Genomic DNA, 25869 nt, shown 5'->3' on the forward strand with positions numbered 1-25869 from the left:
GGAATGGACGATTTTTTTCAGCAATTTTTTTTATCATATTTCCTCGTGGCGTGGATAAATAATTTGTCCTGCCACGTATCGATCATAAAACGCACCTATCTCTCACCTGCAGCCGCGTCAGGCTCGTCCCCACGTTTCCGTGTGCCTAAGCGCATGGATCTATCATAATATAGTTCCCTCAGTGTACGGGGCAAAATGAAGACGGAGAAAGACAGTTCGAGCTGACTCAGAAGTGGACAGAAATCTACGGGAGACGAGAGATGCGATGCGCTCCGTTGCGCTAATAAACAAACGCACGTGTGTGTTGTATCAGTCCACACGGGGGAGTGCACATGCGCACTTCCGCCTGCGTTCTCAAATCGCCGAAAAATCGTCCATTGCGCCTTTAAGGAAAACACAAAGGTTAAGGTTTTGGGGTTGAATAATGGCACAATTTACTTCAACTATTCTGAAAAAAAAATAAATATTTAAACTTTAAATAATTAAAACTTTGGTTAATTTATGCTGGCTGAGAAGTGGCATCTTATGTTTCATGTGGATAGGCCCAGTAATTACAGATATATTAACCATAATGGGTGCACGGTGGCAAAGGCGGTTAGCGCTCTTGCCTCTCAAGAAGGAGATCATGGGTTCGCTTCCAAGACCAGACCAACATCACATGATCTCTCTGGGTGGAGTCTGCATGTCCCCCCACGTTACCATGGGTTCTCTCCGGGTTCTCCGCATTAAAATATGGGCTGATGGAATGTTGGAATGTCACGTGAATGCAACCTATTGTTTGTCGTTTCCAACTGTATCTATATCAGCAATAAGTGTGCGTGTAGCCTTCAGTGTTTCTGTTCTGTATCTGGTTTTCTACTATTTCTTTTTTCTCTTTTTATGTACAATCTAAATATTTGTAGACTTTTGTTATTAGACTGTAGCAGCTACATCACCGAGCTCTTACAGGAGAAAATCCTCATTGACATTTTGCCCCTCAATGCTAATATTCCGAATGTAATGTGATCTCCTCTGCATAACCTCTGCACCGCCCCCTCTTTGCTCACCAGGTTCTCCGGACTGTGCAGCTCGTGCGTGGTGGAGGCGCAGCGAGTGATCAGCGACTTGAACATGCAGCCCACCACCACTGCCTCCATGTTCTGGGCCACCGATTTGTTGTCCCCCGTGGCGAAGTTATTCCCGAAGCCCGCCTTGTCTGGGTGAGGGACAGGGAAGGAGGAGCGCCAATCAGGGAAGAGAATATCTCACGGTCGACAATGACAGACCAGCTTGAAAATAGTCAAATTAAACATATAACAGGGTAAGGGAATAGGCGGGGGAAACAGGAATAGGATTCAAAAAGCAAATGGGGTAGAGCGAACTGAAAGGGATTTTTGTCAGGAAATAAATATACATGCAAGTGGCTCAGGCCTGCTTCAACACATTTGTCGTATTTTGTAGTAATTATTTATGCACCAATTGTGGCTAAATTTGCAGGCTATTTTGGTCATGTTTCGGGCAAAGTGAGGGGCTGCAGAAATGAAAGCAGTGCCTAGGAAAGGGTCGGATAAGCTGTAAGGTAAGCGTATATTCGTTTAACTTGCTACAGCTGGTAGACATTGAGGGTTATTCAAGTGTATCTACCGATGTTTCTTTTTTTCGCCCTCCGGGACCTCTCACCTGCACTGCCGTAGTCTGCAAGAGAAAAGAGGCGGGGCACAAGTTGATTGACAGTCAGGCAGGCCAAGCACAGACATGTACGTGGCGTGTCGGAAAGGGCGTGGCACCCCACCTCAACCAGGAGGTGAATTTTAGAAGAAGAAAGAACAAAGATTGCGCGGGATGAGGAGTAAAAGGGCGTAAGGGGTACTTCAGTTTTTTTTTTTTATCATTATTTCTATTTCTTCTAAAAGGTCACAGACAATTATTGTACCTAATTGGTCTTTTTATTAGTTTATCAGTTGGACACATATTCTCCATTATTTGTATTGTCCTTTAAACATGCTCTGTTGGCGTTTCATTTAGAGCTTTAAAAAAATCTTCTCCAAAGCATTCATGACTTCATATCAGTCAGGCATTTCTCACTGCAGGCATGGAATTAAACCTCCATCTACTGACTGCAGAAGGTTCTCTTTCATAGCATTCGTTCGATGTCTCACTATGGGATACGCCCCCTCGCGCATATTCACAGAAGCACAATACCAATACGCCAGCCCTGAGAGGCTGGCATTTGCAGCGTCATGACGTCAGCACTCCCTATAAATGCCACGTACATGATGCCGTCATTCAAAAACCTCTTCTCGCTTCACTGGCCAAGTTACCGCACATCGTGTCTTAGACCCGCTAGCTGAACTGCTCACAGGTAAGAGCTAACACCTCTGCTGCCGAGCGTTAGGGGTTTTGACACGACCTCCTGTCTCCACACAGGACGGACATTTTGCACTGACTATTCAGTGATTCCTGTTCTTACCACTCCAGGTAACAACCATGACAGCTGCAAAGCTAACGGTCTCTCCCACCACGGAGATGGACCCAGACGGCGCAAGGCTCTGCACCTGCGGGAATAAAATCTCGAGCAAAGACACACACCAGGTCTGCTCGACGTGCCTTGGGCTGGAACATGCCCGCGTTGCACTTGACAATCCCGGCTCGTGCCCTCACTGCTCCCGGTACACGGTGAAAAGTCTCCGCCGCAGACTAGCACGCCAAGCTAGCCTGTCGGAGAAGGACCCGGTCATGACTGAACCCGCTACCGCAGCACACCAGCTCGGAGCCGCGGTTCAGTCTGATTTGGCACCGCTGGACCGGAGCCGGAGCTGGGGCTCTGCGTTGGAACTTTATACCCCGCTCGAAGATGAGCCACTTCTCCTCCACTACGAGGAGGATGACGGCTCCTTTGGGCAGTGTTGGGAAAGTTCACTTTCTACATGAACTAGTTCAGTTCATAGTTCATACATTTTAAAATGAACTAGTTCAGTTCATAGTTCATACTTAAAAATTTTGAACTAAGTTCACAGCTCCAAAAATGAACTAGTTCAGTTATTTTTTTCAATATTATGCAATAATTGTTCTAAATTATTCCACAGCCCATATGCAACCACAGGCAGCAATTATTGTATTAGTTTAATGCTGAAAATATGTGTCAGATTTCATCTTCATATCCAATTTTGAATCCTTACCAAGGATTTACATTCACATTGAAGGGACAGACTGTCCATTCAGTCCACACTAGCAGCAGTTGCAGCTTTCAGCCCCACAGTATATTCTCAAAAACATGAGGGAAAACTTGCTGGGCAAAGTTTGCACAGAAATGTTAGATTGTTCCCATCCTCACCGACCTTATCATAAAACTCACATAACTGGTTGTAGCAGGGCGACTCCTGCTGCTCTGTCGCTGTCGCGTCCATGCTGCTTTTTGTTTTGATGCGCATGCGCAGTGCGGTGCGACACGCGAAATCTCTGTCTCCGCGATCTATCGCCTCTACAACTTCGGAGCTCTCACACTTGCCAGACAGACGCTCTTTTTGGGCAACTTAACGGTGTGTTTTTTGCCTGGAAGTCTCTCGAAATCTGACATCTTATTGAACGAAAATAAAAAGAACGAACACTCCGTTCACAGACACCAGAAAGAACGCGTTCAACAGTTTCGTTCTTCAGCAGTAATACTGTTCGTTCAGTTCACGTTCACCAAAATTATGAACGTGTTCATGAACTTTCATTCAATGAACACATTCAGGGACAACACTGCCTTTGGGGACGGGTGTTTGGTCTCAGAGGATGATGAGGACTCTTCCTCCTTCGTTCCCTCTGCCCAAGGCTCTCCGCTCACAGCCCAGGTCAGAGAGGATAGAGGGGCTGCACTGCCGCCGCTAAGTTCAGACCTCCACGACGTGTGTAAACGCGCCGCGGAGAAACTGGAAATCCCCTGGCCGCCTGTCGCCGCGGAGGCGCCCCGCTCTCGTTACGAGGGGAAGAAATTACCCCAAGCAAAGCGAGCAGCGGCAACTTCTCCCGGTCTTCCCGGAGCTCCTCGAGGAGGTGTCAGTCTCCTGGAAGGACCAACCTTTCTCCAGCAAGAACCCCATATTGGGGGCTTCTTCCCTGGATTTTGCTAATATGGATAAGCTCGGCATGGCGCGCATGCCACGCACCGAGCCCATGGTGGCGGCCCATCTTCATCCGAAGCTCTCGGCCACGTCCACCAGACCACCTGCCCACCCCTCCAAGGCTGACCGCTTTCAGTCCGCCATGACTGAAAGAGCCTACAGAGCAGCCGCTTTGGCTGTGAGGGCTCCTAATGTCACCTCTATGTTGACCGTGTACCAAGCGGAGCTTTTCACGGACATGGCCCACGTCCCAGACCCACGCCTGTGGGAGGACGTTACCACAGTTACAGACATATGCCTGCGCGTCCAGCGCTGTGCTGTGCAAGCTTTGGGTAAAAATATGGCTATGTTGGTGATACAGGAGAGGGTGCGGTGGTTAAACTTGACCAATCTGTCAGACAAGGAAAAGGAGGACATTTTGGACATGCCGGTGGTTCCGGAGGGAATATTTGGCTCTGCACTTGCTTCTATGCAGCTAAGGTGCGAGGCCAAGAAGCGAGATGATGAAGCGCTCCAGCTCTGTCTTCCGCGCAAGACGGCCGTTGCTCAGACGGGCCTGAGGTTTAATACACCTTGTTCGAGTCCCAGGCCTGACTCTAATGTTCCCTTCCGCATCCCACAACGGCCAGCGCCACAGGCCCCTGCCACAGCACCGACTGGTCCCCAGGAGATCAGACGTACCCTCTAACCTAACCCTCTACTCTACTGCTTTTGGACAAGGACGGCACCGTTCTGAGTTCGCCTGTCCCTGTCGTTACCAGTGTGCCACAGGTGGTTCCCCCTGTTTTGTGTCCCCCTCGGCCCAGCCTGGAAATGAAAATAAAATGTTCACCGACGCATCCAGGCACAAGGCCGAGGGCGCAGTACATTTCAGTGAAAAAATATATCAATGGCCCCCATTTTGCGAGGCACACGGCGGTCCCATCCCTGGCCAGCAGGGGGAGCCGCCATTTTCCCCTGGGGCCCCGGCACACTGTCCCGGCGGCGAATATTTTTTTCGTACTTAGGTTGGGAACAGGGCAGATTTCTCAGCCAATCAGAAGGCGAGCAGCTTCTAGGTGGCCGTTGACCTAAAATCTGGTCTACTCCCATTGGCGGCCCAGATCACATGTGAGGTAATTTATCGTCTCGCGTTGTCAAATTTCAGCTTTGTTGGCCCAGTGGTTAAAGACGTGGTCTAGGACCTTGGAGATCCTGAGTTCGACTCCCGCTCCCATCTGCAATTTATAGTTTGATTTAGTTAAATTTTTTCCCCCCTTCATCTCCTAACTACTACAAAAAATTAGGGTTAGGGGATAGGTTTAGGGGTTAGGTTTAGGGTTAGGGGTTAGGGTTAGGGGTTAGGTTTAGGGGTTAGATTTAGGGGTTAGGTGGGTTAGGGTTAGAGGTTAGGTTTAGGGGTTAGGGTTATTTATTTTATGGTCAAACACTGGCTTGCATGTCCATTGTCATTCTCTATTTAGTTCATTCACGTGTTCAGGTTCTGTGGCGCTGCGATCTCCTGGGAGGAGACCAGATTTTAAGTCAACTCCCACCCAGAAGCTGCTCGCCTTCTGATTGGCTGAGTGCCCCAACCTAAATAAGAAAAAAATATTCGCGCCATCAAGTCGCGCATGCAGTCCTTCCTGGTCGTGCCAGCAATCCTCCGCCACTAGAGGGCGGCAGAGCATTACGAATGACGGCAACAACAGGAGCCACGCATTCTGTGCTCTCTGAGACAGAGCAGCTGGAGAAAATGCACAAAATCAAAGTGGATTCTAAGAACGTTAGACCAAGGCTACAGGCTTCAGTTCGCCACTGCGCCTTCCACGTTCAATGGCCTGATTCCTTGTCAAGCTCAAGGGAATTCTGCCGTGATTCTAGCAGAAGAGATTTCCTCTCTGCTGGACGAAAATGCGATACAGATGGTACCATCGGATCAGAAGCGAAGCGGCTTCTATTCCAGGTATTTTCTTGTTCCAAAAAAGGGGGGGAGAGGGCTCCGCCCTATTCTGGATCTGAGAGCATTCTGAACTTGTATCTTCTGAGATATGAATTCTCACGCACTCACCCCGAGCGGCTCGCGCTGAAGGCTTGGCCCCTGAGTGGTTAAATCTAACAGCGGCTGGCTTGCCTAAGAATGTGGTTAATACCATTCAGAGCGCCAGGGCTGCATCCACGAGGTCTCTCTATGACCATAAGTAAGATAAGATAAGATATTCCTTTATTGTCCCACATGGGGAAATTTCATTGATGCAACGCCGGTAGATACAGAGGTAGATACAGAAGAAAAGAACAGATAACTTATAGGAAGTTTGAAAAACACTCTCAGTAGAAGATCTCTTATAAATAAAAACTCCTATAGACGAAACCTCCCATTTCCCAAAAAGGGATGGAGGGGAAAAATAAAAAAAATAATAAAGATAAAAAGAAAGAAAGAAAGAAATAAATAAATACCATTGCATGTGATCGCGACAGTAATTGCACATGAATATGTGTCACGACAGTGATTGCACATGAATTGCACAGTGTTACGGTGGAGAGTTTTTGAGGAATGGTGCCTTAAGGCGGGAGTGATCCCTTTTGATTGTCCGCTGAATGTCATCCTGTCATTCTTGAAGGACCTTATTGATAAAAAGAAGGCGTTCTCCCCTATCAAGGTTTATCTGGCTGCGCTTTCCGCATGCCATGTTGGCTTTGAGGGAAAGACTGTGGGCAAGCATTCGCTGGTTTGTCGATTCATGAAGGATGCTAGGAGATTGTTGCCAGGAGATGGGTTTGTGTCCAAACCCATGTCACCATCATGGGATCTGGCGGTTGTGCGGCAAGCTCTCGCTGCTCATCCTTTTGAACCATTGGAGGACATTGACCTGAACTTGTTGTCACTCAAAACCGTTCTACTCGTGGCCTTGGCCACGGCAAAACGTGTCAGTGCATCCCGCTTGTATGCGGTTCAGTCCTGATAGTCTCAGGGTGACCTGGCGGCCTAATCCAGCCTTTGTCCAAAAGGTGGTTGGTGCATGTACCCAGGTGTATGTGGATGCTTTTCTGCCCCCACCCACACTACTGCTGAGCAGCAGCGATTGCATTAGTTATGTCCGGTCCGGGCTCTGAGCACCTATATTGAAAGGACTAGATCATTTCGACAGGTGGATCAGCTGTTTGTGTCATGGGCTAAACCCCACAAGGGTAAACCTGTTTCTAACAGAGGCTATCCCATTGGATTGTGGAGGCCATCTCATTGGCTTACTCCACTGCAGGCCTTCAGGTCCCGGCTGGTCTTAAGGCCCACTCTACCAGCGAGAAGAATAAGAGGTTTGCTTATTGAATGACGGGCAGCGTCATGTACGTGGCATTTATAGGGAGTGCTGACGTCATGACGCTGCAAATGCCAGCCTCCCAGGGCTGGCGTATTGGTATTGTGCTTCTGTGAATACGCGCGAGGGGGCGTATCCCATAGTGAGACATCTCACTCATGCTACTCAGAGAACCGGGGTTACGAAAGTAACCTAAATATTTACATTGGGGAGATAAACAAACCTAGCTTTCCCCGACATGCTAGTGTAAGCAAACAGTTGACACTCAGAATGAGTCTGGTGATGACTTTCGGACTTAAAAACAGCACAGAACGTGCCACTTGGGTGGATAGCACATATACCTCCCGTGAGAAGCGGGCCGCAGCGCCGTGAGTTTAAAGGTCCCATAACATGCAAAATCGACTTTTCAGAGCTTTTAACCTTCTTACATTGCTATTTGTGCTTCATATATGTATCCAGAGTGTTTTTTTGATTGATTCCCGCAGTGTTTAGCTATATTACAGACTATCTCCTTTCCTCGAATCTCCAAACTGACGGGGGGTGTCTACAAGACCGTGTCATACCCACAGGCACGCGTCATCACCCGGGTTGGTGAGGGGGTCCAAGGTCTGGGTGATATTTCTTAACTATTATGTTAAGGGTGTTGCACAACCCTTATTATTATCAATTATACACTTAGGATAGACTACACAACGTGAAAAAAGCATGTTATGGCACCTTTAAGTCCGGCTCTTGATAATTTGCTGCATGTCAGTCCCTTGTCTCATTTCCATTTCACGCAACACGCTCACGCTCAAGAAAGCCACCTCCACGGAGACAAGCAGGTGGTGGACACTCCACTCGAAAATTTACATAGAGCACCTTTAATATCATATATAATAATAATTTAGAAAGTCAATTGAGTCCTTAATGTATATAATTACATGGCATTTACCTATATGCCATTATTACAAATGTACACATAGTGATAGAAATATTGAAAATAATCAATAGTCATTCCAGTATTTTTTTGTTTTTTTAGATAAATAATTCCAAGGACTAAGAAAATCAAGAACATCCTAATACATAGGACTTTTAAATATTTGTGAATATTCGTGTAATATTTTGTAATATTAAATTTGACCCAAAATGTCACTTACACTCTTTCTGTTCTCATCCCATATAGCCACACACACATTTAAAAAACAGATCAATTTGACAAGGTGCTCTGTGCGCTTTCTGAAATTGAAATAAAAAACACACTCATCACTTCAGTAGCTTGCCAATTGATTAACATAATATATATTTTGGAGAGGCAAAACTGAATTGTCATGTACAATATGTCTCACTGCTCAGCAATAGAAGCCAGCAGGGCAAATGAGCAATGGCAAAAGCTCCAGATTGGCAAGTACAGAATGGATGAGCGAATCAGGAGGGCAGGGTTCAGCTGGAGGTTGGGTGAACGAAAAGAAAGAAGGAAGGATGGAAGCAGGAGGACAAGGAGCGGGGGACAGAGGACACAAGTGGACAAACAAGTGGACACATTGGACATATATATATAACAGACACAGTGGACATATATATATAACAGACACATAGATAGGCGCTGGGATGCCAAGTGTAAGGTGTGAGACAGCTGTATTGCAATTCAGCTTTGTCAACCACACATGGACTAGCATTGCTGCTCATATATTGGGAAAAATAATAGTAATGTGTACTACTCACATGTGGGTGCGGGTAAGGTACAAGTAAATAAAACTGCTGGTTACACGCTCACAGTGTGTATCTCCAGGACGACAGAGTTGTTCTCAAACAAAGGTGCACGTGCCTCTGAAACAAAGGTGCACGTACCTCTGGTGGTACCTGAGGGGGTCCTGGTTTAGATGTTTGGATTTGAGTTAATCCTTGTTCAGAAAGGGTTAGTTCATGTTTAGCCCTGGGTTGGACCCTGTTCAATGATTTTAGTACTGGTTAAGACATGGTTTAAAACTGTTTATCACTGGTTTAGTCCTGGTTTTATTCTTTTACACTCTTGTCATGGTTTGGACCAGATTTTGCGAATCCTGTTTACCTGCAGAAGTAGTGGTGTAGTTTATGTGATGCAGCTATACGTCATATCACCACTGCATTTCCATACAAAGTGATCAATGATGCATAACAAATAAATAAATATATTTTAATTTGTACTGCACAATTCATTCCTCTTTTTTCTTCTGCTTATCTTGAGCCAGATCGCAGAGGCCGCAGAGAAGGCCCGACTTTTCACTTACTCCAGCTCTTCCGGGGGATTCTGAGGTGTTGCAGTAGTCTAACCCAGTGGTTACCAACCTCTTTCTCCCAGTGACCCCTATTTTTCTTCTTCTTATAAGAAACAAATATATATTATTTTCATATTAAAAAGTGTATTGAACTGTAATAATAAGCAAATAACATGACTTCACTACATTCAAATTTACACAAAATAGGTTGGCCCTCTTTTCTAAGAAGCTCTGGGGAGTGGGGACTGCTTGAGAATATTGGGGATCCCAATTTGAGTGCCAACCCCCAGGTTGGGAATGACTGGTCTAACCTACTAGAGAAAAATATATGGATAAGACTTGTTTTCCTAAGCAGGCCACACGTGTTTTGTGGACTTGGAGAAGGTTTTCAACCATGTCCCTTGTGGTGTCTTGTGGGGGGTGCCCCAGGAGTATGAGGGGGCTTTTTCTCAGGGCTCCCCAGATTGGGGATCACAGGATCTATTCTCTGCTGTTTGCAGATGATGTTTTCTTGATGCTTAATCAAATCAGGACCTGCAACATGCACTTGGACAGTGTGCAGCTAAGTGTACATAGCGGCTGAGATGAAAATTAGCACCTCCAAATTCAACCAGAAAAGGTGGTCTTTCCCAGATGAAAAAGCTGGCTTGTCTCCAGGTGTAAAAGGTATCTTAGCCTCTCCTGAGGGTGGGGATTCCTTTCACCAAGTGCAATATCTCGGGGTCTTGATCAGGACTGAGGGGAAGATGGAGCATTGACAGACGGATCGGTGTAGTGTCTGGATGATGGACACGGCTCCGCATAAGTAGATGGATGGAGTCTCTCCAAGTCCGGTTTAGACACTATATCTCTATTTCAGTTTAAAGTTTCATTGATATAGGTAAAAAGCTGCAGATATTATTGACTTGATCTGTTTTGTTCAGCATTGTGATGCAACTGTTGTGATTTTACAAAATAAATTTAATTTCATCCGGAATTCAAAGACTAAGTCCATTATTACCCATAAATTTCCAAACTGATTTGTAGGTTGAAGAAAGAGAGCCTGAAGATGACTACTGACACTTTCTCTTTGTTTCTGTGGGCCAAAGACCAGTCTTGTCTGAGTTTAGCTGGGGAAGGTTGTTTTGCATCCACACACTGACACACTGATGCAGAGACAGAGCGAAGCTACTGGCTCGTAGTTATTGAGACATAGAACTGAGTGTCATCTGCATAGACGCATAATTATTGCGTATTAATTGACCTAACGGCAACATGTAGAGACTGAACAGAAGGAGTCTGATGATTGATCCTTGGGGCACCCCATAGATATCTGATGTTGTGGTTGTTTTCCTTTCACTGTGCTAAATATCTACTGTTGTTATACACCTATTGCAGACTCGGGTCCAAAGATTTTTTCTATAAAACATGGACAACAGCATACCCATGTTTTGTTCTGGTTTTTTTGGCGTCGTCACATTCACAATATATCAAAGATGTTACTCAAACTAAGTTTGAGAACCACTGCAACAAACCAAATAAACCAAAACAAATAAAAAATAATCCTATTAAACTGTGAATATTTCAAGTCGATCTTTATCAATACCAATATGAAATATGTAAGATTACCATTACCGTTGCCTTGCAGTACTGCATACTTACTGTCAGTGATGGGCTCCATACAGAAGCCCAACAGAGCATGCAGGAAGTCCACAATGTTGTTGAGGGAATCCTTGTTCACATATTCTCTCATTGTTTGACGGAACTGCAGTTTGTCCAGTTTGTACAGGCTGGTAAGGCAGTTCTGCGCCTATAAGGAAGAGAAAAATAAGTCTGCTTTTAGGTAGTAATTCCAGATGGAGGGCAAGGGCCTTCATAGCTTCATGTGAGTTTCACTGTCTTTGGAAATATCCTTGAACCCAACAAATGTGCAATTGTAATTGAAGATTAAAAAATCAATTAAGGCATAACTTTTGAATTCTTTTATTTATCTTATTCTGATCCAACGACTTTTACTTCTGACTGTTGCTGATTGGCACTACAGTGTTGGCATTTCTGGTTGAGCGGAAATTCTGATAATTTATAGGATGGCCTGGGCATCAAATCTGCAGCCTTCATGCTGTGAGGCAAGAGTGCCAACCACTCTTCCACCATGCCACCAAAGTAGGTTGATGTGTGTATGTATTCATGCGCACCAACCAGTCAACAATGCACCATTTCTTATTGCTGTCGAGATCGGTGGAAAGAGGGGCACGGTTAACGGCGCCGCATTTGGAAAATAAATACAGGATAAGGCGAATACAGTGGTGACAAAAATTTACTTGGATTTTTGCTAATATAGAAGACGTTGAACTTGTTAGCCAGATATTGTTTCATGTTGAAAGGCCTTGTTATTACATATACCAATATGTATTTTTAACAGTAAGACAGCATAAAACATCTGCATTTTGACAGACAAATTCTACCATACAATTCTGACTTGTCCTCTGAACTATGGGCACTTACTGACAAGAAATATTTTGTAACACAAGTTATTATATCTGAAAATAGACAAAGAAGAATGAATTGATGCATTTTGAGTGAGAATGCGTCATCGGGTCTACAGTTAAAAATAGCATTATTATTGATTAGCCATAAAAGTAATGTATTGCTGCCCAGTGTTACTGAGACTAGAGACTCATCCCAGGGGCTTTGTAAGTTTAATTTAGCTTCTATGAAATATTAAATACAAAGAATGAATTATAGTGCAAATATGGATTTTGTTTTAGAGATTATATTACTTTGAGGTGGCTACCCATGCTTTTACAGACCGGGTGGATCATTTATTTATGTAGTTATACAATTCAAAGGCCCCTATTAGGTGGATTGTGCAATGTGAGGACTGTGGAGTGAGTGGACTGTTGGCCCTTATGTGACCCTAGTTCTTGGGACAATGGACGGAAATAAGGCTTCAGCTACAATCCGGTGTGTTTACATTCATGTTGTATCATGTCAACATGCACAGTTCCAATGAAATGAATAAATAAATAAATGAGTTAAATAAATGAATAAAAGTGTCTGGAGACACAGATAGGTCATGTTTATGAAATTTGAAGTCCTATTTACCCTGCCTCTAAGTTTTGTGGTGTGTGTACCTGCATCCGGAGGCGATCCCCCGACAGCCCACGGTGGCCCTCCCCACAGCCGTACGCACAGCCCAGGGACTTGACAATCTTTATGAGCATGGTGAGGGCCAGGCGGTGTGTACTCAGGCCAGCAGTCTCGTCCTGTTCACAACATAAAACTATTTTCAACAAATCCTTGCCTGGTCCGTCAAGACTACACGGTTTTGCAAGATTATGGACTCTTGGAGCGGGAGCTCTCTCCCGGAGTTTAGATGGGTGTGACTGACAGGCGGATTATAGCCAATCAGAAAAAAAGTTTGTTCTATTTACACCAATGCAATCATGGCAATTTAGGAATAAAAAATAGCAAGCGCCATGATTCGTACTCCACACCTTAAGAATTAAGCCCTATGTCTGTATAATCTTGTGACTTTGGGATATACTTGATTCTCGTCACAAAACAATGACACATTGGAAGTGCTGGCACACTTCCTCGCCATGGCAACGTGACGTTGATCAAAACTGCATCAGCAAACTATCACACATGACTCCCATTGTCTTTTTTGAAATTCTCTATAAAATGTGCGGCTTTGAAGAATGTACACTGTAAGACTTATACAAATAATTGGGGTAACTTTAAATTTTGTTTTGGAGTCAAGTCAATCAATCAATCAATCAATCAAATCAAGTCATTATTTATACTGGTTTAATCCTGGTTTAATCCAGCTCCTCCTTTGCGCTCTGTAACAGCCTATACCTGACATTCACAGAGGTATTCAGCATTAATTGTCTCTTTTTGCTTGTTTGTAAATTAAAACATTGCTGTCGTGATATATCCACGGAGCCCTTTGCCGCTAGTCACGCTGGATCTGATCCAGCGGGGTCCATGTGCGTTACTTCATCAATCATTTTTGGTTTGGCGTTTTTAGCGGCTGAGTATTAAATAAAAATCTTTTTTGCAAAACACAAGCTTTGGATGAAGTGTTCTTAGAACAAGTCCACACTGGGACTGAGAAAAGTCGCCAGGTTTGTGACCCTACATTAGAACTTCAATAACAGGAGATCAAAATAAAGTAAATGAATGCTGGATTGTACCTTTTTATCATTGTCCTTGTTATTCTTGATGTCGTCCTTGCTGCCCTGCCCGCTGCCTCCCCCGCTGCCACCCCCTCCTCCCCCATCTCCACCACCTCCCCCCGGACATGCCCCGCTGCTGCCCTGCGAGGTGCCGCTCAGGCTCTGAGTCACTGAGTCTTTGGGCCGGGCCTCCTGGTTCTCCTTGTCCTGTTTGGAGAGCCTCTTCCCCATGTCGGGCACCAGTCCCAGCTGCAGCAGGCAGTCAATAATGTTCAGCGCCACGTCGCAGATTCTAGAGCTGATGTCATGGCTGAGGACGGCGTACAGCGCTCTCAAGACAGCCTGTGGAAGACAACATTTGAATTTCAAGTAGTAGAGTATTCTATATCAAGTATATTGTATGAAGAGAATTAGATACTATGATTGATTTAGTCTCATTCAGAGTGCAGAGACGGGTAGGACTACATTTACTCAAGAATACCGTATTTGCTTTTCATAATTGAGTTTTCTTTTTTAGTTTTCTTAATTGAGTAAACGTTTCGGTTCTTCTTCCCACTGTGAGAAAGTCTACAAGTGACAAAAGCTTTATGTTGACAATATGGAAGGATTTGAGCATTTGTGTTTCTTGCACTGCTCTTTCAGACAAGGCTGCAACAATGAATCAACTAACTGTGACTAGTCAACAATAAAACATAATTGTAGTCATATTTTAAAAAATGGTAAATGTTATTTATATAGACTCTGAAACATATCATACATATGATGCATTCTTTTTGTTTTATGTGGCTTTTGAACCTCACTTTGTCAGGAGGACTGCGCCATTAGCATGCCATTGTTTATTAGCTTAGTTAGTTTGTTAGCTAAGGCTCAGAAACTCATGAAAAGTGCTTTGCAGTAAATATTTAGGATGCTGGGCATGCATTAGGCAAGTGAGTAATATAATGAATTACTCACTTGCCTAATGCGTTCACTGTGGACAGCAGTAAAATGAACTAAATCTTTTTTTCCCGTTTCATAACAGTAAAAATCAGGTTTAGTACATTTAAAATAACATCCACATTTGGAATCTACACCTGGTGTCAGCAGTGGGAATGAACAATGAAAAAATAAATCCATGCGATGGTTTATGGACTTAAAAACTGCAGAGTGATTTGTGAACTTTTGATGAAAGGACAACAATATAATAAAAAGCTCAGGAGTATTATTTTTTTCCTAATGACTTCTTCTATGTTCTCCTCGCCACACTCACTGTGAGGTCCAGCATGCCGTTTTTGAGCACAAAGTGGCTGGTGCCCTCCATGCTGTCGCCCTCCTCCAGGCAGGTGTAGTTGATACAGGAGTCGGTGAAGCTGCGGGGCAGGTTGGCACAGGCCAGGGGCTCGCAGGGCATCTCGGGCACGGCGGGGGTGCACAGCTTCTTCATGTGCTCCGTGAAGAAGTCCGCATAGCCCACGTTAAAGGAGGCCACCGTGGTGTTAAACGCTGCCATGGTGATGGTGGAGATCTGAGAGCGAACTGGAAGGAAAGAGAGGATGTAATTTACATGTAAAATTGTTCTAAAAGAAGACATAGCACAGGCTTTTCCAGTCTCAAGTCATTGGAGTCCAGTAGTGAAGTCCCAATTGAAAGATAGGCAGGTCCAAGACAAGTTCTCTACTTTGAGTTTCACATCTTATATAAAATTTGAGAATTCACCTTGTATTTTTGTAATTTTTTTGATTTTTGTTGGTTCTTCTAAAAAAAAAAAGTCCAAAATAGTAGTAGTCCAATAGTAGGAAAAATGTTGTATACACAAATACGTTTACTGTAAATATAGTAATTAACCTCCTTGTACTCTTTAATTGTAGTAATAACACGTTTGCATCTAAATGATATCAAATTGCTTCTAATTCTTCGTAGGGGTGAATAATATGGAATACAGAAACATATGTTCTGTAAATTCTAAATTGTATTAAAAGAAAAGAAAATAATTTGATTTGTCAATTCATATGTGTTTATTTATCTTTTAGTCATTCATGTGCACTTTTGATTTAGCTGGTTAAATTGACCAATCACTCCCTCAGAACATGACAGAGGCTGACCAGTGAGAGAAGTGGGTGTGTGTTTGAGCATAGAAACAGAAGCATCGACTGACAGACGGTCACAGGGTCAGACCACCTATCTCCCACTTGCTGCTGCATGTGTGTATGCTCAGTACCTGCAGGGTTGCCTTCTCGGACCGTGTTGTCACTGTGGCTGTTGGGGTGGTCGGGCGTCTCTCTGAGGAGGGAGTGGTGGGAGTGGGAGTGTTTGGCGCTGAGGCTGTCTGCATCAGCTGCCGTGTCCGTGCTCCCCCGACGAGTGAACTTACCTACACACAACATACAGCAATATGGAATATATACCACTCTAGTAACATTGGCACCTTTATCAAAAAAATTATAAAGGAGTGAAGTTCAAAAAGCCTGAAAATAACTAAATACATAAATTAATGAAAGAAAGATTATTGAAGAATTATTTTAAAATGCATTGTAGTTTGTATTCTAAATGTAACAGTGCTTTTGGGACTGTGTGGCGATGGGTGGAGTTTGGTGCTTGTTACGTGCATACACTCTCTCAGCACGTGGCTCACAAGCTACCAGGAGACACCAACCCTTTGTTTTCTTTTCATTCTTTTTCATTCTTCCCTAAACTCCACTGTCAAACTCATGTCAAACTCATTTGGGCCGCGGGCCTAATTTCGACGCTCAGGCTGGGTCGTGGGCCGAACATAACGTAAAACATAAAACAATAAAAAATATAAGAAATAAATAGCTTTATATATCCTACGCTGTTTTTAAAGCAATTACTGGATCGATTAAAATAAATTACAAACACGTTTGTTCTCATAAACTGAAATGTATTAAGAAAAACAAGTGTCATTTCACCAACACTGTGCTTCAGTTTATGTGCATTACAACTTCAGAGTTGATCTACAGAGATAAAAATTTAATCTATTGTTGAATATTGTTAAATAGGTATTTGGAACTGAAAAATATTGTATTTGAATTTATGACAAAATAAACTTCTCAAGATCTAAAAAACCTTTTAAATGCATTAACTAACATTTCCACGTCTGTGTAGTTATAAGATAAGATAAGATATTCCTTTATTGTCCCACATGGGGAAATTTCATTGATGCAACGCAGGTAGATACAGAGGTAGATACAGAAGAAAAGAACAGATCACTTATAGGAAGTTTGAAAAACACTCTCAGTAGAAGATCTCCTATAAACAAAAACTCCCATAAACAAAACCTCCCATTACCCAACAAGGGATGGAGGGGAATGAAGATAAAAATAAATAATAAATAAATAAATACATAAATACCATTGCATGTGGTCATGACAGTTATTGCGACGCACATGGATTGCACATGAACACCTTATCTGTACACCTGTATACAAAATACAAAAGCACGTGGAGCGTTTAAGGAGGTTAAGTTACGCCTCTTGCCTTGAAAATATAGAATAAGTGCATGAACCACAGTGTTCCATCAAACCAAACTCTTTTGTCAAATCGTGGGCCAAATATTATATACAAAATAAAACAATAAAAAATATAATAAATAAATCGCTTTTTTACAGCCTAGTAATAGTTGTGAGACTTTTGCACAAATCTGCAGCAGGTGAAAGACTGAGTCCATATTCATGCAGCAGCAGGAACAGGAACATGGACTTTTCATGTGATTTCTAATATGAAATGTTCATATCACAGACATGTTTCTACTCAAACTCAATATGAGCTCGCTATTTTCATAGTTGGCTCTAACATTGATGAATGTCACACATGGGGGCATAGACGCGATCAGCTCGGCCCGAACTCCAATAAAATGGAGGTTGCGAGAACGCCCGTCGCAACAGTGCCGACTAGTTAAAAAAAAAAAAAACATGAAACGCTTAATCTTTGGCCTAGGCACATGAGACTTGGGACAGTGATAGAGCTACCTTTGAGGAGTAAAACACACCTGGCAGCATCGCTCTATGATAAACAGGAAGTCAGCCATGTCGAATCAAAGAGGCACCGCCACGCTTGACTTTTTTTTTTCAAAATCGTACTTGTCCTAGGTTTTTTGTCCGATCGAGCTCAAAACAACACCTTTTGCATCTAAAGACATTGGAATTTAATAAATATCCAAATGTGATATTCTTTATGGTCTCTGCGTAACACGCCCTCAAAAAAGGCTCAATTTTCAGTATTTTCAAGGACAAGTCACGCCTATTGGAATTGATCTGCAGAGCTTATATTTCACTCACTAATGCATTTTTATGATCTGATTGTACCCATGTAACAAATTTACTCTATAGCGCCCCCTACCCATTGTGTGAAAACCTCAACATTGTCTGATTTGTTTGAAACTCATACATGAGAAAAAAGTGCATTGCAGATATTGTGTATTTTCACAATTGGCCAGCAGAGGCGCAATGAATGCCTTCACTTCCTCTTCCGCTTTTATTTTGATGGGACATTTCCTCTCGTGCCGCATTAGAATTATTATTCTTTAGACTTTATTCTTTAGGCTTTATTCTTTAGACTTTATTCTTTCTGCCACAACTCGAGAGGGCGAGAGGGAGAGAGGGAGATAGAGAGAGAGATCGTAGGATTTTTGACACGTTTCCACTCTGTAGCCCGGGTCATTTTGTAGTTTCACTCCATTTTTGTAGTTCCTCCTCTTTATTTTCCTGCCGCTGGACAGGCGGGAAGGTGGTCGCGCGGGAAGGCGGTCGCGGGGGAAGGCGCGCACACATGGCAGTGAAGAGCCGCGCGGGAAGGGGCGGCCACCAGCGGCATTGTGGGACGTGTAGTTTTAGCGATAAAAACGGTTACGGATGTAACTAAGGTTCTATGAACGAAAAAAAACAACAACATATTTTTTTTTAAATAAAATATGAATTCGAAATGTTCGGTGGGCCGGATTAAAACGTTTGGCGGGCCGGATGTTTGACACCCCTGCCATAAACGATCTGCTTCATCGGATCCTGGATCCATCTGTGAAACTGGTTCGTTTTCTGTTCGTTCTGTCTTCTTATTGTCACAGCCCAGAGCCGAGTTTTGACAAATAGTTACTCTAAAGTTGTCTAAGGTCCCATAGAGGCTCTCCGTCCAAAGAGTAATAAGCAACCAAGAACAGCCACTGTTCTTCATGGAATACGGTAAAAAGGCAACATTTATCAGAGAAAAAAATCACGGACACATTGGGCATTTCATTCAAATGATGCTGGTTTTCAGTCGCGAATCAACTCTACATGAATATTTACACCACAATGTTGAATAAATGAGGGCCACTGTCACTAATTAAGTAGATGCAAAGAGGTTTTGATGCAATGTCTGGGCTGCTCTCTGAGCGGGAGCGGGATTACCCACACTTTGGAGCGAGGCGAGTGTGGTGTGAAAGCGGCTGACCTTGAGCAAAAGCACTTGGAATGGGCTCTATGCACGACAGCGGTCGGCAAGCTCAGTGTCATGGAAATACATTTTTAAATCAGCTGATGTGTGTCATTGTGCGGCATTTAGAGATAATTAGGAGTGATTGCAATAGAACAGGACTAACTCAAATGTGAAGTAAATAGAACTAAATATAGTGCACAAAACACCCCAAAAACTGACACATGTCACCACGTGTTTTTGAAGCGCAGATAAATCTGATCTGCTTATTCTAGTAACGTATTTACCAGGAAGTAAATGTATCCTGGGTCAATCAGGAGGATAGTTCCAGCAGCCCAAATCTCCAGAAAGCTTTAGTTGAAACCTGATGTTTTGGAGGAGGGCACAGTATCTATATGTCATCATATCTTTCATCTTTTACGCTTTATTCTTTCTGAAGACTCGAGCTCACCCATGATGGTAGCTTGCCACCCTCCACGTTCCAGCGTCCTTCTGTCATCACCCAGCCCAGAGAAGCTACCAAAGGAGAAGGTGCTGCGGGTGGGGGAGACGTCCAAGTGGTCATCGTGCATGAGAAAGGGGACGCCCATCCTCCTCTGACGCTTCTTCCCTGTGTGATGGAACGGGATGGAGCCTTTCCTCTCTCTGTCCTCCCTGCGGTTCTTAAGCTGTAAACCATAACATCGGTTTGAGATCCAAATTAAACATCATAACAAACTGAGCTGGCAAAATTCAATTGTAGAACTTATTGTACTATGGTAGAAGCTTCTGTTTACAGTTATTATTTAGATTTTTATGGTGCTTAACTCTCAGAATACAGATTTGTTGACCTGGATTATTATTCATATCTCTATATGTAGTAATTGCTGGGCCAATCCACATGAAAGAAAAACTGGCACAAAGTTCAACAGCTTCTCTATCAGCATTATACTCAAAGGTAGAATTATGTTTTCACAATAGATTCAGAAGGTGGGGCCATTATTCAAACACAAAGATGTGATTATTGTCATTTGAAACCCCTGCCCTCCATCTGAAATGATTAATCTAATCCTAGAACATGAAAAAAATAAAAATAAACAAAACATTCTAAAAAATCTAAAGGTCACTTATAAACAGGACATGATAACCAAGAAATGGCCTCTGACCTCCAACAAAAATGATGACAAAACATAAAAGATAGAGAATAAAAAACTGTGTTTTGACCTTTTTGAATATGCTCATGCCCAGGTCGGAGGAAAGGTCGGGTACAGCCTGGCGCCGCAGGTTGGTCAGAGACACTCTGGCAAAGGTTTCTGAGCTCAAAGATTTGCCTTCTTCATTGCATTTCAAACTCATGTCCTATAAAACACAAAACATGTAAAATGTGATGTTTGATAACCAAGGAGGATTCCTTTAAATTCACGTACATATTTCAATTATGTCTACAGTCAAAGTCAGAAACACGTTGGACGTGTAATACTACGTACCATCAGTTGGACTGATTTAAAAAAGGATTTAAAAAGGAGTTGGACTCCGAAAACACATTACCCTTTGTGGCTAGGTGTTTTTAATTCATGAATTAATTACATTATTTTATTATTTTATTTAGTTAATTTTATTGTATTTCTGTTTCTGTAATTTCTTTGTGATTTTAATGCATTTTTTCCTGCTGTGTGAAGCACTTTGTATGAAATGTGCTCTACAAACAAACTTGCCTTGCCTTGCCTTGTCTTACAGTCAAATTAAATTAAAGGACAGGACACATTTTTATTTATTTATTGGTTGTTTATTCAACCATGTTATTGGTTAAAAGATTGCTTCTTAATCCAAAATACCTGGAGTAGTATTTAGCTTAATTTTTCTCCTGTTTCATTAATCATGTTTACGAGGCCGCAGAAATCACAACATTTTCAAATTTTATGACATTTTTTCACTAGTTTATGATTAAAATCAAATCGTAGGTCCTGAATTGTGCATCGAACCAAGTCGTGAGATTTCTGACTCCTGGTTAAAGCCCTATATTTAAACATCTCCAAGGAGACAAGTAAAGCCTGCAAGTTACGGGTCTGTGGAGAGGAAAACTCACAATGTTCGTGTGTAGACTGAGCGTGGCGCAAGATTGCACATACCTGAGTCTTGTGCGTGTTGACCAGTGAGGGCGTGGCCGCCACCATGGAGCTGCTGCGTGGGCGGGGCAGGGGCGTGACCAGGGGCTCGGGGGGGCGCTCGGGCCGCTCCTCCAGGATGTGCCGGAGCCTCTGCAGGTAGTACATGAGGGCCCAGTGCACGCCCTCCTCCGTCCAGTGCGGCTGGAGCAGGCAGCGCAGCACAGCCACGTCAAAGTAGGTGGCATAGCGCGCCCGCTGGGACAAGGAGATGGGCAAGCCGCCGGGAGCTGACGTCCTGGAGGGAAAACAACAACAACTGTAGCTGCTTTACGGAATGAATTCTTATTTTGTTTTTAATTATCTGTTACAGTTCATGTAAAACAGTACACAGTGTTAGAGCCTTGTTTCTTCTCTGCACATGTGAGTTACAAGCAAAATGTCAAACTAATTTCAAAACTAATTAAAAGTAGAGTCAAGCTTTGTTTAATTGATTAATCAAAAGAATAATCACTAGATTGATTGAGTAGCAAAATTATTATTGTAGCCCTGTAAAATTATATACATTTTCAAAAGTGGTTTACATGTTTTTAGTAAACCACGTTTTTTATTGGTTGACTATTTTCTTAGGATTTATGTGGACCACAGCGGAAAGTAGAAAGCTTGACTTTTGGGAGTGACTTAATAGGAAGATGCTGTTTACTATAACTTTTCTGTTACATAGACACTAAACCGGCAGAGTGGCTAGCACTTGCCTCACAGCAAGACGGCAAATTTGCATGTTTTACCCCTTGTCTGGGTGGGTTTGTTTCGGACATTCCGGTTTCTCTCATCAACGCAAAACATAGGCAATAGGCAAAGGTAGGCCTGGCCAAGCCGAACTCAAGATCTTGAGATGCCCCAGCAGCATTGAAGGTTGGGGTCACATGCAGCGGACAATACAGGCTAATCTAATCTAATCCACCACAAGCATCAGACCACAGCACACCAGAGCACAACACCACAGCGCCACCACCAGCACCACAGCACCAAACCACAGTACCAAACCCTAGCACCACAAAGCAGTACCACTCCACAGCACCACAGCGCCACACCACTGTCCCAAAGCACCACGACCAGCACCACGACCAGCGCCACGACCAGCGCCACACCACTGTCTCACAGCGCCACGACCAGCGCCACGACCAGCGCCACACCACAGCGCCACACCACTGTCCCACAGCGCCACGACCAGCGCCACACCACAGCGCCACACCACTGTCCCACAGCGCCACGACCAGCGCCACACCACAGCGCCACACCACAGCGCCACACCACAGCGCCACACCACTGTCCCACAGCGCCACGACCAGCGCCACACCACAGCGCCACACCACAGCGCCACACCACAGCGCCACACCACTGTCCCACAGCGCCACGACCAGCGCCACACCACAGCGCCACACCACTGTCCCACAGCGCCACGACCAGCGCCACACCACAGCGCCACACCACAGCGCCACACCACTGTCCCACAGCGCCACGACCAGCGCCACACCACAGCGCCACACCACTGTCCCACAGCGCCACGACCAGCGCCACACCACAGCGCCACACCACTGTCCCACAGCGCCACGACCAGCGCCACACCACAGCGCCACCACCAGCACCACAGCACCAAACCACAGTACCAAACCCTAGCACCACAAAGCAGTACCACTCCACAGTGCCACACCACTGTCCCACAGCACCACGACCAGCGCCACACCACAGCGCCACACCACAGCGCCACACCACAGCGCCACACCACAGCGCCACACCACAGCGCCACACCACAGCACCAGCACCACCCCACAACCCTACAGAACACTACAGCACCACAACACAGTATCACAGCACAGTATCACAACACAGTACCACAGCACAGTATCACAACACAGTACCACAGCACAGTATCACAACACAGTACCACAGCACAGTATCACAACACAGTACCACACCAGAGCACCAAACCACAGCGCCACAGCAAACCAAAATACACCACAGCGCCACAGCAAACCAAAATACACCACAGCGCCACATCACAGTCCCAAAACACCACAACACAGTCCCAAAACACCACAGTCCCAAAACACCACAGTCCCAAAGCACCACACCACAGCGCCACGACCGGCGCCACACCACAGCACCATACCACAGCACCACACCACAGCGACACGACCAGCGCCACACCACAGCACCATACCACATGACAGCACTACACCACAGCGCCACAGAACACTACAGCACCACAACACAGTACCACAGCACAGTATCACAACACAGTACCACAGCACAGTATCACAACACAGTACCACAGCACAGTATCACAACACAGTACCACAGCACAGTATCACAACACAGTACCACAGCACAGTATCACAACACAGTACCACAGCACAGTATCACAACACAGTACCACACCACAGTATCACAACACAGTACCACAGCACAGTATCACAACACAGTACCACAGCACAGTATCACAACACAGTACCACACCACAGTATCACAAACCACAATACAACACAGCACCACAGCACAACGTCACACCACAACGCCACACACCACAGCACCACAGTAAACTATATATCACAATGATATGATATATTATACATTTAGAAAGGTTTATACTTTAAGGCTGAATCAGCTGAGTAGAACGTTGACTTATGCATAGCTCTTTAATTGTGTTCTGACATTAAGGCATTGTGAATGTGAAATCATTCAGGTAAAATTTTAACACGGGTTAAAAGGGACACAATCATGTATAAGGACATGATCTCAAGCTCTGATACTTATCGCACACTATATCGAGATATGTATTGTATTGTGGGGTACTGTATGGTAATAAGCAATACCCAGGCTGGCCCTATCGGCTTGTGCTGGAGCCAAATATCGGCAAAGCGATATATCTGCCAAGGAATATATGGGTCTCTCTCCCTCTCCCTGACCTTCATCCAGCCCATCAACAGTGCACTCACGTAGGCCAGGATGCTCTGTCTTCCTCCTGTGCTGCTCCTGGTGCTGCAGGGGGATGTGCCCTTACTTACCACACTTCTGTCATCCATTATTAATGAAGCAACATGCGAGGTGTCAGTGATGACTGTGTGGTGTTTGAATCTTCTCTGTCTGAGTGGGTTTCCATCAGGTAGTCATCTTTCACATCAACATGACTAACATGCAAATTAGGCTAATACCTCAGTGAGGCGGTCCTGACCAAGCTCCGAGCTCAACATCTGGAGCTGGCTCACTCCGCCTGACAGGTTTAACCCAGCGCACTGGAGGATGAGGCAAATGCAGAGGACACACTGTAGCTTAACCTTAATATTACCATGAAACATTTTAGTTAAATCATCCAGCTACAAGATGCATTTGAGATGGATCTCAAATGCATCTTGTAGCTGAGGGGCAATTTATTTAAACAGGGTTAGGTTAGACAAGTAGGGCTGAAACTAAAATATGCAGCAGTTATTTAACCTTTAAGTTCATTGAACAATTTTGTTTTGCTATTTGAAATTTTAAACAATTATGTGACACCAGGCCATAAAAGACCAAATGAAAATGTCATGTATTCCAATGGCCCTCATAAAAATCACCCAATTAATTAATTAATTTAAATAAAATAATAGTAATTCTCCATCATTTAGACTTCTGGAACTGTTTTAGTTCAGCAATAGGCTTGATTTGGACCTGGTTTGGACTTGTTTCAGTCAGGACACTATAAAGACAAGACTTGCAGCATCAACCTAAAATAGTTGAATAGGTTTCAATGTCATTTCACAGTTTGGGGTCTGATTGAAGTAAAACTCACTATTAAAATATTGGTATATTCATTGGAAAATAATGGTGTCAACAGGTCCCGTTGTAAGGTTGTTGCTAAAAATTACATATATTATGTAAAGAAATGTTCTTCTGTATGAATTGTAAAATGATTCCCCTTAAGCTTCCCTACATCGTCATCCTCTGGTGTTCCATATCACTGCACACTCAATTGCTGCTGTTGTGTCAGGTCACCATGGAGACGGGATGACGACAGCCGCCCCTTACAGCTACCATGTGGTAGGAGCCATGCAGCAGCCGGCGGGTTACCATGGTAACTGCTCCCAGCATTATAAGGAGCGGGGGAGTATGAGAGGAAGTGAGGCTGGAAATAAATCCTACAGGGTTTTGATTGTTTAGATTATTTAATATAAGGCTAATTGCAAATACATCAGAGCTGTAATGTGACTGTTCACATTAAGCAGACCTACGGTAAATGTCCCTGTCGTCTTCTTCTGTGTAAAAGCTTGAATCCTGTAGGAAGACCTTTACAAACATGTTCTGAAATACATGGGACTCTGCTATTAGTTCAGCTGTTCAGATTTCAGTCTTCTCTCAGATGTTAATGCACCTGGACAAGTTTCCAACGTGCACAGTGGAGTGAACTTGTTGCTGGGGGCATTATTATGTAACGTTAGCTCTATTTGCTTTTTTTGTTTTTCCCCTTTGTGTCCTCTAGCCATGTCAAGTTCAATGAAAGAAAATTATTTTGACAAAACAAATTGATATTGCCATGTTATCCTTTATGAAGAGATGAAGAGAAACTC

At 43.9% G+C, this 25869-nt stretch overlaps 1 protein-coding gene across 20 annotated transcripts in view; it reads right to left on the bottom strand.

Moving 5' to 3' along the window:
- unc80 (unc-80 homolog (C. elegans)) overlaps window positions 1–25869 on the bottom strand; it is a 126438-nt gene that overhangs the window by 75349 nt on the left and 25220 nt on the right. For 16 of the 20 annotated variants that reach the window (XM_072447057.1, XM_072447007.1, XM_072447080.1 and 13 more), the window contains exons 8-17: window positions 21290–21563; window positions 20385–20519; window positions 19633–19849; window positions 15976–16128; window positions 15028–15293; window positions 13797–14120; window positions 12732–12863; window positions 11260–11407; window positions 1624–1674; window positions 1047–1195 (exon numbers count right to left, since the gene is read on the bottom strand). In XM_072447057.1, coding sequence (XP_072303158.1) covers window positions 1047–1195; window positions 1624–1674; window positions 11260–11407; window positions 12732–12863; window positions 13797–14120; window positions 15028–15293; window positions 15976–16128; window positions 19633–19849; window positions 20385–20519; window positions 21290–21563 — 1849 coding nt within the window. The remainder of the gene's footprint in view (window positions 1–1046; window positions 1196–1623; window positions 1675–11259; window positions 11408–12731; window positions 12864–13796; window positions 14121–15027; window positions 15294–15975; window positions 16129–19632; window positions 19850–20384; window positions 20520–21289; window positions 21564–25869) is intronic. The other 4 variants (XM_072447099.1, XM_072447046.1, XM_072447094.1 and 1 more) reach the window with 1 other exon arrangement.

The sequence above is a fragment of the Eucyclogobius newberryi genome, unplaced genomic scaffold (genome assembly GCF_026437365.1).
Source record: "Eucyclogobius newberryi isolate DKJ021-1_F unplaced genomic scaffold, fEucNew1.0.hap1 SCAF_1, whole genome shotgun sequence".
NCBI lineage: Eukaryota > Metazoa > Chordata > Actinopteri > Gobiiformes > Gobiidae > Eucyclogobius > Eucyclogobius newberryi.